Genomic DNA, 14,971 nt, shown 5'->3' on the forward strand with positions numbered 1-14,971 from the left:
CTTCTATCTATATATTGAGAGGAGGGGCAAGCTGATACATTATAACATCGTGTTGTGTGCAGCTCAAACACTCCAGTGCCACTTCATCCCCAACCTTTGGAAATAGCTAAATAATGAACCTTTGGGTATATATCCCGCATATTCGCTCTGCCAACCGGCCGCGAATGATCCTTCAATGGGCCCCAGCTCACCAAATCCCAAAATCTCAAGCGCCCATGGCATGAGGATAGCCAGTATTCCCAGTGCGATCAGTGTCGCATAGACGGGATTGTTTTCGGCAAATCCAATCGCGGCATCTTTAGCTTGCGCAAGCGCATGAGACGAAGCCTTTGCCATTTGGGTTCCGGTTTTGATGGCGCTCTCGAGGCCGTGAAGGAGAGCAGTTGCTATGGCTTCAGACCAACTCTCGGTAGACATTCGCTCCTTGAATTGTTTATGTAGATTGTATGGTGTATCGGCTGTCAATATTATGTTGAGTATATCGGAGGCAATGGACGCGGGGCCTCGAGGGTCGGTAGGAGGGGTAAGGGGAGGATCGGCGGCGAGCGTGCCAGAGATGCATTCGAGGATGTACTGGAGGAGCATTTTTCCGAATATGATGCTGCTTGTGTACTATATGTATTCCAGAGAGCACTGGAGAGATTATAATCGCTATATGACTTTATCGATGGATCTTTCGTGTCATCGTCCCCAGCCAGGAACCCAGGAACCTTTTATAAGGTCGAAAATAGGAGAATGCATCTCAGCCATGGGGCGTTTTGGTCATCCCTTGTCTAAGGCAGGGAGATCATACTGTAAGGGACGAAAGAATAACTAGCTCGTGATTATACTCGCGGCCCCCTTGCACGCTGCTTAAAGAATATTTAGGAATATTGGTAATATTCAGGCGAGGGATCCTGTCATCGTAAAAGTCAGTCATTATGTGGGTAGATTTCTATACTTGGAATGAATCAGTGATAGTTCTCGACGATGACGCCGGCATGCCGGAAATCGCCGATTGTAATCTCCTTCCGAGGCCCTATAGACTTAGGGATTTATTAACGGCACGTCATTCAAATTTATTGCACGACAAGCTAAACTTAATTCGGGGAACACTTTGACCCACCCATCAAAAGTAACATTCGGCTCCTGCATAAACACTGCCAAGTCCTTATGTATGCATATTCCTATACATAAGCGCTTCTTGCGGTTACCCTCGATACCAGCGGTGACTTAAGCACGTGACCTTCATATACAAAGGGTTAATAATAAGAGTTGGATACGACACTAGACTAATTAAATCAAATACAAGCTTTCAAATAATGATAGATATTCATTACTCTAACTCAAGTTAAACAGACCCTATCAATCTAAACAAACGTGAGAGTAAACACAGTAGATAGTGACATCACAGTGAATCTCCAGAAAAGGCATATTGACAACACCCTTTTCTCAATTCCAACATCATATCCTTTCAGCCAGCTCTGACCTATGTCATCCAATCACTCATCCAGCTCGAACATAGACCCGTCCCAGTTGAAAATTCGGGTCAATCGCTTGCCCATAACCCGTACAAGACGAAGAGGTTGCGCGTTCTTGGGGTGTGGATCATGGAAGGTCACAGCGTGACCTCCCAGGTTGGCCGGGGGTGTGAATACCCACATCGATCCCCAATTCTTCTCGATCGAGAAGCCCAATCTTCCCATGGCCTGAACCAGTTTTCTCCACGAGAGCTCTTTCACTGGCTCTTCTTCTGGGATGCGAAACAACGCACTGAAGACTTCGAAGTCTTCCTTTTTGACTAGGAACTTAACTTGTTCAGGTGCGGGAGCTGCCTGCCGTGCCGCTCCCTGTTTCTCTGATACGGCTCTGGATGGATCAGCTGTACCGCGAGTTTTCTCCTTTTTGGGCTTTCTTGCTGAAGGTCCTGGTCTCGGCTTTGTTGCTATTTCTGTCGTGTCCCATGAACGTTCAGATACATGGGTTGCTGGTGCTGGCTCTGGCGCTACAGCAACCCAGTTGGCGCGCGCAAGCGTTCCTGGTGAAGGGGCTCGCAAAGATCCCTTTGCAGAACTTGGAACTTGATCAACCACTGGCTGCACAATCGAATCAACTTTCTCCCAAAACTTGTCCAACAATTTTTCGGATGTCTGCCTTCTAACCGTGTACTCCCGAGAAGGCTGGCCACCAGGCCAGATAATTGAGAGCTGTTCTTGGTAAAAGTGCCCGCTGAATGGATTCCAATCTTCGCTCATGAGATCGGCCTGGAGTTGTGTGCGGAGTCTTGTGAGTGCCTGCGCAGGGTGGCCAACTTCTTGGACCCTCTTGCCCGCGGTAGACATAAAGGCTGTCGCCCAAGGGTGGAATAGAGATATTCGGTTCCAACAGTCTGCAAGCAGCAATATGTCTGATATTTGTTCCATGCAAAATGATGTTAGGTACTTGGCTTTCGCAGGGTTGTTCTCCATGTAACGCGCCATTTCCTCTGCAAGGATTGGAGTCATTTGATAGTGACGTAGGTGCGGATGCAGTATTCTCCCAACAAGATACTGCAGCAATTCTCTGCAGTCGGCATTCGACGGATGGGCGAGTTGATCTGCCTCCCTGAACAGGGGCTGTTGGGTATCGGCACCAAGGTGCACCCGGAATTTGTGTCTCAACTTTGGGCAAGTCGGCACAAGAGTAAACAAATTTACACTGGCTTCACAAATTGAATCGACAAGCTTGAGCCACAACTCAGAGAATCCAATCTCGAGAGGTTTCGGCAGGTCCTTCGTGGTGTCAATTGCAGCCTGTTGCTCTTCAAGTAGATCTCGTAGCTTCACGATACTGTCGTGAAGATCATTCCAAAAGACAACCCCGAAAAAAGCGTCTGGGATCAATGACTGAAGAACGGAATTCCAAAACTCGGGAGTCTTCAATCTGGGATTGGCTTTGAGGTCGCTTTGTTTTTCAAGGCGTTGTTCCTCACTGCCCAGAAGCTGCTCCGGCCGGTGGAGCGCGTATTCTGCTAACTTGGCCGCAAAATGCCCCGGGTCCTCTCTGAGCAGCCAAACTTCATGTTCAGCAAAGGACTTTCTTGCTTGCAGCATGTTGACAAGCTGGTTCAGTTCCAAACTTCCAGGCCGCGAATATGGCCCGAGAGCAATTCTCTCGGCCACGCTGGTCCCCAATGGTGCTTGCAATTCCCCAGTGGCACCGGATTGGGACGCTTGGATAGGTGTGCCGACCTTTTCAACAAGTTTGGCACTAGACTTACCCAACGCTCCTGGGTTCTGAGGCAGAATTGCCAAGCAGCAGTCTGCTAGAAACTTATAGACGCGCGCCTGGACTTCCAAAGTCATGAGCCCCTCGTGCACACTCAGTGCTCGTTGCGTATCGATGAGCCAAGTGGCTCTATCTCCATCTGTCGATAGAATGATTTCTCCATAGCCACGGTAAGATTCTTTCTTTGTAAACAGCATTCCAGCGTCAGCCACATATGCCACCTTGAGTACGTTTGCATGGACCCCAATCTTCCACGACTCTTTGTCGATATAGAAGAATGCCGATGGTCCAAATTGGACTCGGTTCCTCAGAAAATCGAGAAAAGTATCCTTCCTGCGCAGATCTTCCAGATTCATGTTGGGCCATTTACAACTTTGTTCTGTTGGGCGTTTCCCGTCCAGCATGTCCTTCAATGCCAAATTGTGTTCTGAACTGATATCCGGCCAAGCCCCCCGGAAAATCTTGTCGCGCTGTTTGCCATTCTTTTGTTCCAGGAATACGTGATAAACTCCTCATTCTGATGCATCAGCTCACACAGAGTGGCATAACTTGTCATGATTTGCTTCGATAATTCAAGGCGTTCATCCTCGGCTTGCTTCAAAGTTGGAAAGGATCCGGGTCTGATTCGGATGTTTGCGATCTTCTCGACGAGTGGTGCAAAATTTCCACGCTTCACAAGGTCCATGAAAAGATCTTCAGTGTGTTCCAGTTCGTATTCAAGTGGGTCGCGAAGGTGCAGTCCGGTGTCGTGGAAAATGGTGACCATTGAATTCATAGCATCGCGTAGCCATGGCCACATCCTTTTTAACAAAGGGCAATGTTCGTCCCTCGGGGACCCCATGATGTGAGCCAATCTGGGTATCCAGGCCATTGCCACCGTTCGAGGGAACTGACATAGTGGATCTTCGATGGCATGTGTCCATTGACCCGCCGCCTTTGCCGCAGTTGGCTTCATCTGTTTCAAAGTAGCATCCCAGAGGGCGTCCTTCGCGACTGAACAAGTCCGGCGTCATCATTTCCGCTAGGCCTCTGAAGACCCATTCGGGGCCAAGGTCGCTCATCTCGTTGAGATGCTTTGAGGTTTCGGTGGTCAGTCTATTACGAGAGCAAGGCTTCGGGGGAGAGAAGAGAGCGGACCTGGAGATCATTCACAAAATATGAGAGGATTACTCGTAGGTGGACGGTCTTGAGAAGTTCCGACTGTGGGTGACGCGAAGGTTTGCAAGATTTGTGTAAGATCACAACAATCTATGGCGAGGCCAAACTTGGCTTTGTTATGATGAGTCCGGAAGAAATCCAGCAGGGGCAGGGGGGGGGGGGGGGGGGTCTCCAATCTGCTGCTTGACACAGCTCTTGTATGAGGTACTTTTTTTCCAGCCCAATCAGTCTTGCTCGGTATCATTCGAGAACTCAATGACTCCAGCCAGCCAGCTATAAGGCCTCCGAGAGTGTAGTTAAAAGAGGGTTCTAGCTACATGGGCGGTCGATCTTCACGACTCCTATATCAGGGTTTCTATGAGCCACAGAGCTATAAAGTTATTGGGAATTTTATTGGCTTGATTTACGCTGGGAGCTACACGAAATTTGATCATTTCCTTGGCCCCATAAGTGCACCACTACCACCCCCTACAACACCACCAAAAAGTATGGTGAGTGTCCTGACCGTAACCTGATGCTTCAGCCACAGTGTTCGAAGTAGGTAGCTCGACCGCCGAGGTTCTCCTTTGAAAGTGTCCGTTTCTCACGTTGGTAAGCTCCAGTACGTCACTATCATCAAGATTCCTCCTCTGTAGTACTCGAGACGCCTGTACGCCGGACTCGGTATTCTGAGCTTCTATCGGTGGCTATCAGATCACATGTGGCGGAATATTAGATGGAGTGGCTTGCTTGGATCATTGATTCAATAGGGTATGAAGTCGACAAATTCTACATCACCACCGTCGGCACCGCTCTCTTTGGATAAATCGATAGGCCCCCGTAGAATATCTCTTGACCTATCCAAATTTTCCCATCGATTTTCCAACAGTGCAACTGCCCTCAGTATATTCCTGATGCGGAGTTGAGAGTATAGCTCCAAGAGGAGATACCTCACCAGGTCCCTGTCTTGACCTACAGCTTCACATCTGCGAAACACAAGATTTGTCAGTCCGGATGAGGGCATGGGAGTTATTCAATAAGTACTCACCCAGCTGTGTATATCGGCGTAGTGAGTAGGATCCACGGGGAGAGTTTTGTGACTGGAAGTATAGCACTCACGGTGTCCAAAATCTCCCTCACACATCGCTGGACCTCGTTGGAGAAGGTAGGTAAATTCTGAACACGTCTGTAGAGATGTATCAGACTGGCATTCTGGTACGACGTGTTGCAAGCACCAAATTGTCGAATGGTATCCATGTCGAGCGAGAGATGGCCAGGAGTTTTCAATCCCATCGTCCTGTCCCGATGGATCATATCTTGGATGACTTGTTCGAGATGACGGGCTTTGTCGCCCTTCTCCCCGCTGGTGCAATATTCAAGGCTTGATTGGTGGGCATACTCCGCAGCTTCCTGGTTTTGAGCCAATAATCCAATTTGCATCAGAGCAGGATTGAGATCCGACGAGTATCCCGTATAAGTGTCGAAGAAATATTCATTCTCCATGACTTGCTTTGCCGTTTGTTCTGATGCTAATTCTGATAACCCCCCTATATCGGTAACTGCCGTCAGGGCTTGGATGGACAGGAACCATCTCGACCAAAGCCAGAAACTGTATTCAGAACGATCCAAATCTCGCCTTGACGCTATTTCCGCAAATATAGCGCCAGCTCCGTTGACATGAACACGCCATGACGAGTTCGCTCGCCCTGAATAGATCTCGCAATGGCAGAGAGTCCTGATTGTGTGGAGGAGCGGCTGAGTCGGATACTTTGGGACCTCGAGATCACGGCGAAGACAACGTATACTGGCGGAGATCAAGTGCGATATGAGATCCTCAGGGATATATTGGTCAGGAAGAGCATTTGTGAGGGTAGATCGGTGAAGCGCGGAAAAAGCCATTGTCGCATAAAGTAAAGAGTCGGATTGGTGAACCATAGGAAGAATATCGCGACAAATTTGATCTCGAATGTATGCATGACTGGATATCATTGACGCTTCGGTGATGAAGTGGTAAAGAAGAAGCCTTGCTGTTGAAGAGAGCGCAGGGCGTGGTTGTTGGCAGGATAGGGTCACTGCACGAGATGCATTGGGCTCATACTCCTTGGGGCCAGTAGATATAGAGCTAGGTGTCTCTGGACCCGTGCTCTCATAAGTCGGACTGGAGACTTTGTATTTCTCGCGTGATGATTTGCTTTCTCTGGGCACGCGGCCGTTCCACTTTAGAATGACTTTGTATTCGCAGGCAGCTCCAGCTTTCGAACATCGACCACAAGTCGGCTTTCGCTCGTCGCACTTTTGCCGGCGCCTCTTGCACCGTGCGCAGCCATGACAGGAACGTTTTGCAGCTGAATTCATCAGTGTCGCGTCAGAATAGAGCTAGCGCTCCAGTATCAAATGTCTGTACCCCGCACTGGTGGGCGGCTTCGTTTCTCCAAATAATGAACGGCTAGCGGGGTTGGCGGGATGCGTTGAGTAGGAGTATGAGAGAAATGGGTGAGTAATTGCAAGCTAGCAGAGATATAGAAACTTGGACACCTGATAGACTGATCTGTGTCTCCCGTGCTAAGCACCGATGCAGCGATAACCGATTATCGGCGTCCCTGCATCTCCTCGACTTGCTATATTGGGAATAGTGTTATCGCCCTCGTGTGGAGTCATACATCGACTCCAGTCTGCTGGCCTTGTGGGGATTCACCAGGTCTCAAGCACAGTACTACATGGAAAGAGCCCAGTAGATCGTGAGCCTGGGCTTTTAATGATAAATAACGAGAGTATGGAAACAGTTCAAGTTCCTATCAAATCCCAATTCATTCGATGTTCTGCAAAATCGAGATGACGTGGCATCACGTGTTGATAAACCTTCCCCAGATCCCATCGACGACAAGTGCCAACCCTCCTCCATCCGCAATGACATCCAAAGCTCAAGCACCGCCATGATGCAAATCATCACAATATTGGCGACCCTCGCCGCAGTGGCTCTTTCCGCTGCTGTCAATTCTCGTCCAATCCTCGATGACGACAACACAACCCAGCTCCCACTAATCATCTGGCACGGCCTAGGTGATGACTTCGAGCGCGACGGCATGAAAGAACTAGCCTTCCTGGCAGACACAGTCAACCCGGGTACACACGTACACATCATCAGACTAGCAGACACAGGCAACGGTGATCGCCAAGCTACCTTCTTCGGCAATGTCACCGAGCAAATCGAACTCGTATGCGAACAACTTGCCGCCGATCCAATCCTCAGCTCCGCACCCGCGGTCAACGCCCTCGGGTTCTCGCAGGGCGGACAATTCCTCCGCGGATACATCGAGCGCTGCAATAACCCGCCCGTCCGCAACCTCGTCACCTTCGGCAGCCAACACAATGGGATCTCCGAGTTCCAATCCTGCTCAATCGGCGACTGGCTCTGTAACGGCGCCGAGGCGCTGTTGCGCTCTGGTCGCTGGACAAACTTCGCGCAGTCCCACGTCGTACCGGCACAGTACTTCCGCGATCCCACCGAGTTAGACGCGTATCTCGAGAACAGCAATTTTCTCGCTGATATCAACAACGAGCGCAAGGTCAAGAATGCCACGTACAAGAAACATCTGCAATCGCTGAATCTGTTTGCTATGTACATATTCGACGAGGATACCGTTACTATTCCAAAGGAGAGCGCGCTGTTCGCCGAAGTCAATGCTACAGATGGGACGGTGACTCCGTTGCAGGAGAGACGGATTTACAAGGAAGACTGGCTTGGTCTGAAGAAATTGGATGACCAGGGGAAATTGCATTTCAAGTCTGCGCCTGGACAGCATATGCAGTTGACGAAGAAATTGTTGAAGAAGACCTTAAAGGAGTATTTTGGTCCTGTGCAGGACGAGGATAATGCTTCGCTTCCGCGACTCGTTGCTCAGCCGGGCTACTGAAAAGTGGTTTATTCCAGTGGTCTTTTATGATATTGCATTGTATTTTTTATAAGCGAGAGGCTTCTACCGCAGGTGCTGATTGACACTATCATTGTCTTCTTTTGTATTCTCAAGCATCTCCTAATTTATCACCACACAAAAGTGTATTTACTATCTCATCAGTCGGCTCCATGAATATGAGGACTTTTAACTACAATTCATGATGCAGGTCTCTTCCGGGCCTGGAAAAGCATCGTACTGAAATGGTGTATACCATATGGCGACATTTCGCTCTAGCGCCATCTATTTTGCATTGGCGAATATAATAGCTAGATACAGCACCCAAACACTAAACGTAAAGCAAATGGGTGGCCAAATGATACAAGAAAAGCATATGCAAAAGAAATAAGATACGAAGAGCAGAAGATCAAGTAGCGCAGCAAAGACTGGCAAAAAAGGAGAATTGGGGGAAGAAGTGATGGGCAGATATACCAAGCCCAACTAGTCTTTTTCTGGTTAGAGCAACCTTAGCACCGCAGGCTCGGGAGACGTGTGATGCACATGATGAAAAGAAACGAAGCGAAGAGTTCACGCAACGGGAAGGCGGCTCGAAGAAAATACAAACATGTACAGAGCAGGCAAAGGGAAAAGAAACGGATGAAGACGAGGACACGGGCAAACTCTGTACTTCCCGGAACCAACTGTACAAGGGTGCGCAGGGTAATGAATGGAAAAATGAGAATTAGTATGGGGGTCGGCCGAGACCACCACCGCTGACTTGGCGCCGGCTCGAATAACTTTCGGTGAGAGAGTTCTTCGATGCCGGGACCGCGGTGGATGGGCGGTCACCATTGGTGACGATGCCGTCCTCGGGGGAGAGGAACCCATCGAGAAGTTTCCTCAGTTGATCTCGTTGGGCATTATCAAGAGGAGAGTCAGACTCGTTGGGCCCGGCGCTGTAGAACCCATCAGAATATCCGTAAGAGAGGTTATTGCTCGAACGACTCTTATTGCGGTTCAGTGCCTTCCCATTCCGACGGGCCTGGGATGACTCCGACTTCGAGGCGCTCTTCATCGCCTGTCGAGAGTTACCCGGTGCCGTATATGGACGATCGGACACCAAGGACCTCTGCGAGTCGTTGGGGAAGCCACCAGGAATGGCCAATCCAGCGGGAATCGGAGGGACCGGGGGGATTTCTTGGGAATTTGTTCGGCTCATCGTTGAATCCTGACCTTGATCCGTCGATGGCTTGTCTTCCGAAAGAGCGACGGCCGACGCATTTGCGCGAGGGGTCTCAGCTCCGCCATCTTCGGGCGTCCGTTGACCTTCACCTTCCAGAGTCGAGATGGCATCCGGCTCCATCTCCGAGACAGAATAGGCACCGCTGACCATGCTCTCGCTTCCAGAAGAAATGACACTGATATTCGAAGGATCAACTTGGCCGCGTAGAGGGCTACGTCGCCGAAGATGAGACTCGGTGTTGACGGAGAGCGCACGGCGCAACTCGGTGACACGGACAGGGGATCCTCTGCCCGAGCTCGGCTCCGGAGTATACGAGATATCTGGAACACTCACGGGGCGGTTTTTATCAGTGGCTGAACCAACGGGCGAGCCATTCGTTATGCCGTTGAAGTGACTGTTGCGAGTCATAGTGCCACCACGAGAACCGGTGAGGGAAGCAGTTCTGATGCTTTCTTTCTCAATTGCAGCCAAGCACAACTCACGAGACCAAGAGGACAGCATCTGTTCCTTGACGGGGGATGGGAGTCCATTCTCTTGCCGCGATTGCTTTGATGCTTGGGTATGATTCAAGACCGGGAAGTTGAATCCACGAGCCGGGGAGGTTGGCGGACTCTGCGGAGGGGATGAGATTGTCTGGCGGTACGCTTCATCGATATCATTCACCAGACCGTCAACGTTTCGGAAGGGTGTGAGCGTGATTGACTGAGTGGAGTCATCCTCCATGACCTTCTCATCCAAAGCAATGCCATCAAGGCCAGTTGGGGGCAACTTGATCCTAGAGAACCACTGTCCCTTGCTCTGCCGCTTTTCAATCTCGTTGCGAATCTCCAGTCCAGGGTGGGTGGATTCGAGGTTAAACTTTTCTGCAAGAGCCAAAAGATACCCATGGACCAAGCTTCCAACATTGACGCGAGCGGCAGAGGATCCTAAGTCGACCGACGTGAACAAATCGTCTTGCAACTTCAAGACCATGGGGAGCCCAAACTGAGCCGCATTCACACCGAGATTTTCTACTAGACTTGCCAAAAGAAGGTGCAGAACAAGCACTTCGGATCCCACTCCGGGTCTGTCGAGCACAGCATCATAGATATCCAAGTGCAGCAGGCGAAGGAAATTGGTCTGCGCGGCTAGAACCGCCTTCTCTCTCTGATTTCCGGGGGCCGAGGTACTCCGTCGACTGGAAGTCTTATCCAACGCTTCTGAATCGCGTTTTGATGCGGGCTTCACGTATTTGGGGGTATCCAGTCGGACCTTGAGGTCTTGCTTATTCGTCTCCAGTTGCAACCAGGACAAGAAAGCGTCAGCGTAAGCGTGACGAACTTCCTGATCGGAATCCCGAAGGAGGCCCTGTGTCCCTTCCCAGACGTGAATGCCAACCTGGTTTCTCGATTCCGAACCCTTGATAGACGCTGGCGCTCTGAGATTAGCCACAATGAGGATAGCCTTGACGGCTTTGAGAGCAGTCAACTTGGCAGCTGCGTGAAAAAAGGTCTCGCCTGGAGCCTTCTCTCCATTGGTCTGTTCAGCCTCAGTGTTCTGCGGGGCCATCGAGACTGCTCGAGTCTCGTGAACCGTGGCCAAGGAAGATTGTGCAGCACTCTCGTGGTTGGGGGCGGGCTTGAAACGATGAAGGATCGCACGCATCATGTCTGCAACTTGATCGCCATAATAGTTGTGAGTCGCTAGGTTTCCAATGCACTGCTCCAGAAGGGAAAGAAGAGCACGTCTCCGGGGAGAGATGAATACTGCGCTATTGGCAATTTGATCCGCACTCTTTTCAGCATCACCGTCGATTCTGTCCGTAGGCGATAAGAGGTCCGAAATGTACCGCATGAGCCCGAGCAAGATATCCATCACGCTTAGGCCGATCATGTTGACCGGGGATTTCAACAGCCAATCCACCACAGAGAGAATAACGAATGATGACTCCAACGCATCTTCCTTGGGGGGTGTCTCGTGCAAGATATCCATGGCCATCATTAGAATCACGAACCGGACCTGCACCGGGCACCAAGTCGCGATGAGCTCGATCAGAGAAGTCGCCCAATTTCCATCTTGCTGGCTCATTCCGCTGGACTGATCACGAGTCGCGGTGCGCGGGAACCGTTTGTTGGCGATGAATCGCAGGATAACAGTCGCTGCGATGCGGATTTGGCCGCGATTGCTTCCCGATACGATGATCTGCTCCAGACAACGGAGAGCCAAGAGTCGCGCATCCATCTCGGCTTGTCGGTCCGCGTCGGCTGTCGACTGCGCGGCCAATTCAGGGTCGCCCTCCGCAGTGTCAACAGTGTTTACCGTTGCAACGCTCGACCGTCGCAGCAGCCGGGCTGCATCCCGATCGCCATCATCCGTCTCACGAAGCTTTGCCTTCAATGGGATGAGAACGTCTTCGTTCGGGGAGTACAGGTTCTCAAGAATGACTGGGAGGATGATGTTGAGGGAGGTCCCCCCATCCGCGGCCAAACTCTCGGAACTGACAACAGCCTTGATCGCGCGAAGTCCGGCATTTCTCCATCGAATGGCGAGCGGAGGGCTGAGTTTGGCTGACGAGTAGGACTGGGAGGATGGGTCGGCGAAGCTGGCGTAGGTTCGAATGACTTCGCGGTACTTCTTGGCGAGACCTTGTTCTGCCGAGATGATTGCAATGTCCTGGTGGTAGCAGAATGTCTCAAAGGTCGCGATCGAATCTTCCACCATAGAGATGTCGTTGGATCGCAAAACGGTGTCGATGACGGATAGGACGTAGCGGGCGTAGATGGGCAACTCGCGAGGAACTTTCTCGATGAGCGCGGTCAGAATATGAAGCGCAACCTGAACATTTCTATGGCGAGACGGACTGTGTTAGCCTTGCTCATTGCCTCTTTCGCTCACCAGTTTCTTTCTCTGCGTCTGTCATTCTGTCCTCGCTTCACTTACCCCAACCGGCGCCTCCAGACATCTTTGGCCACCCTCTTCTCCAGGAAAGCGCCGACCTTTGTCAGCTTGCTGCGACGCGTGCTGGCATAATATAGCAGGTATGAGAGTTCACTCGGGTTCGGCTTGACCTCCGGCACGCCCTTTTGGTATTTAGGAAAGCATTTGAGCGTCAAGACCTGGTGCCGCGGGCGACAAGACTGGCGTACGGACTCCATAGGGGACAGAGTTGGGCACCCCCGGAGGGAGGTCCGCAAAGGAGCGCGTGGGCAGGTTGAGCAATGGAGGCCAGACTAAGGTGAATAGAGGGTGAGAGTATCGGTCAGGATCGTGAAAGGGCCATGGGGGAGGGTGAAGCTGGCAATGGGCGGACGATTCGGGGGCCAACGTAGGCAATCAGAGGACGGGAACGGGGGCAGGCTGATGAGGTAGTTGGCGGCCGATCACCAGGGGGTGGGGCTCATCCGAAGTACCTGGATGTCAAAGGTATATGACGGAAATAAGACCACTAGTGGACAACAGAAAAAAGAATGGCTAATCTCCAAAGGTGTTTCTGAGGAGAAACTGAGGAAGACCCTTTTTTTGGGGTGTGTGGAGGGCGGAAAATAAAAAAGAAAGAAGGTTTGGGGAGGGGAGCTCGGAGCGGACGCAGACGGTGACGGCGTTGAACGATTCCTTTTCTTTACTTTTTACTGCATTTGACCCTACAGGGGAGAAACTCTCCGCTAGGCTAGAAAATAAGACGTGGGAACCAGCGTGTCATTGGTCTTTTTAGTGTTGGTCAATTGCCTCGGGGACTGGCCACATGGTGGACGCATGCGGCGGGATCGCATTCCAGCTGTTTCTCCATCACCAAGGTATCGAACCCTGTGCCAGTTTCCCAACAAAGACGCTTGGTCCTTTATGACCCCGCAAGCCCTGTCGCAGGGGCGAACCACTGCATGGATATTGTCGAGTCTAATGCGGGATCCGGGGGGTTCCCTGGGCTCGAGCCAGTGTCTGGTTCCTGTCCTGTTGCGGTTCGATCGACAAACCTCCTCCCAGCCGATCGGCCTGATGCCTCGGTCGCACATGAAGTCATGTCTCCCCGCCATGAACCCTATGAGCTTGTTGAAGTTGAATTACCGAATTGAGTGACGGAATTTCGCTGGTCGTTCGGTCCAGAGTGGTGTAGATCTCTACAGCAAAGTGTCCGTGGAGGCTATCCTGTCGAATGGCACTACCGGAGGATGGAGATGCGCTCGAGAAAGTAAAACGTTCCCACACGACCAGTGATCACGTCTGAGTCCCGTTCGCTTCTTCCAGCTTCTCGTCGGATTCGACACCGTTGGGCTGGTTATCGGCAGGCAAGTTCCCAGCCAAGCTCTCAATGACGTGAGGCAGGATGATGTCGCGGCGGAACTGGTCTTCCTGAAGCAGTCGCAGGGCGCGTAAGGTCGGGCCAGGATGAGTGAGGAACTGGGCGTATTCCGGAGTCTTCCAGTAGGAGTAGAGGTAGGTTAGATAAGCTGCGAAGGCCTGGGCATCGGGCGCCGAGGTAGTTTCGTCCTCATCGTCGGCTTGGGCGACTCCCAAGAGGTTTGGATAGGTGACGGCAAGGTAGGACAGATAGTAGGGATTGGCAAGGGAGGAGACAAACTCCAGCTCGAGGGTGAAGCGAAGGTTTGTTGGCGTGGGGGGAGGGGGTTGCGACGCAGGCTCCATGGTGAAAGTTGACAGAGGAGAAGTGGAAAGGAAGGAGAAGAGAGAGAGCAAAAGATGCAAGATTCGAGAAGCTGTGGAAGCTCCTCACCACCTCCAATTTCAACCTGAGGCCCCAACGGAACGCCAAGACCGTCGCCCTGTCCCCAAGCTGCTCCACGCCTTTTCTTAGAGATCATTCATGTCGATCATTATATGTACAATAAAAGGGACCCAAGGTGTCTCTGGGATCGAATGATTCCAGTCCACTTTGAGATTCGAAATATTTTATTTTGTGCAAATGCGTAGCTCCAGGATGGGCTTACCTTACTCCAATAATCAAGCAGCGTGCATCCAGCCATAACATATATATACGGACAGGGTTGTATCTGACCGACGTGAGCTTGACCTAGATTGGAACATTCCAGGAGGATGAAAAATGAACGAGGACGCTCTATGACATTTCTTCTACAACGATGCCGAGGTAATGCTAAAGATTTCACTCTGATTGATTGTAAATGGTCGTGGTTGACAGAAAAGGCCTATGCATAGATGCCAATGTTGCCAAGTCCATCCTTCCCACCAGTCTGAACAGGTTATGCTCGATTGGATCCATAAAGTTAGATACCCAGGCCCTTGCTAGATTAGAGGATTAGGCTGAGGACTACATCCAATTTACCTGCTGATATTGGAAGTCGCATCTAGCCCCTCGGTCTTGGTAATTCTACTCCCGTCATGCCCGAATGAGCTACCATGGATATATATAGATCTAGGGTGCGAAACAAGCTGCTTGGTAGAATAATCCTCCTCCATAGCTTGAGCAATTCGGAAAAAGTACCCTAGAGCCGTACAATGG

The 14,971-nt window shown here is 51.0% G+C and overlaps 6 protein-coding genes across 6 annotated transcripts; 1 reads left to right on the forward strand and 5 right to left on the reverse strand.

Annotated features, from left to right (window-relative positions):
• Positions 1-63: 63 nt before the first annotated feature.
• On the reverse strand, positions 64-585 carry N7458_001143 (uncharacterized protein; the record flags this gene model as incomplete). Its single annotated transcript, XM_056904526.1, has 1 exon — positions 64-585. One exon carries the CDS (start codon positions 583-585, stop codon positions 64-66), a length of 522 nt encoding a protein of 173 aa, XP_056768633.1.
• Positions 586-1,481: 896 nt separating this feature from the next.
• N7458_001144 (uncharacterized protein) lies at positions 1,482-3,602 on the reverse strand (the record flags this gene model as incomplete). The annotated part of the gene is made up of 1 exon (XM_056904527.1): positions 1,482-3,602. One exon carries the CDS (start codon positions 3,600-3,602, stop codon positions 1,482-1,484), a length of 2,121 nt encoding a protein of 706 aa, XP_056768634.1.
• Positions 3,603-5,427: 1,825 nt separating this feature from the next.
• Positions 5,428-6,738, reverse strand: N7458_001145 (Zn(II)2Cys6 transcription factor; the record flags this gene model as incomplete). Its single annotated transcript, XM_056904528.1, has 1 exon — positions 5,428-6,738. One exon carries the CDS (start codon positions 6,736-6,738, stop codon positions 5,428-5,430), a length of 1,311 nt encoding a protein of 436 aa, XP_056768635.1.
• Positions 6,739-7,319: 581 nt separating this feature from the next.
• On the forward strand, positions 7,320-8,297 carry N7458_001146 (palmitoyl-protein thioesterase family protein; the record flags this gene model as incomplete). Its single annotated transcript, XM_056904529.1, has 1 exon — positions 7,320-8,297. One exon carries the CDS (start codon positions 7,320-7,322, stop codon positions 8,295-8,297), a length of 978 nt encoding a protein of 325 aa, XP_056768636.1.
• Positions 8,298-9,018: 721 nt separating this feature from the next.
• On the reverse strand, positions 9,019-12,653 carry N7458_001147 (uncharacterized protein; the record flags this gene model as incomplete). The annotated part of the gene is made up of 2 exons (XM_056904530.1): positions 9,019-12,343; positions 12,439-12,653. The coding sequence occupies 2 exons, from the start codon at positions 12,651-12,653 to the stop codon at positions 9,019-9,021; spliced, it is 3,540 nt and encodes a 1,179-aa protein (XP_056768637.1).
• Positions 12,654-13,710: 1,057 nt separating this feature from the next.
• N7458_001148 (mediator of RNA polymerase II transcription subunit 31) lies at positions 13,711-14,139 on the reverse strand (the record flags this gene model as incomplete). The annotated part of the gene is made up of 1 exon (XM_056904531.1): positions 13,711-14,139. The coding sequence occupies one exon, from the start codon at positions 14,137-14,139 to the stop codon at positions 13,711-13,713; it is 429 nt and encodes a 142-aa protein (XP_056768638.1).
• Positions 14,140-14,971: the final 832 nt, after the last annotated feature.

The sequence above is a fragment of the Penicillium daleae genome (genome assembly GCF_028827525.1).
Source record: "Penicillium daleae strain IBT 16125 chromosome Unknown utg000002l_segment0_segment0, whole genome shotgun sequence".
NCBI classification, from domain to species: Eukaryota; Fungi; Ascomycota; class Eurotiomycetes; order Eurotiales; family Aspergillaceae; genus Penicillium; species Penicillium daleae.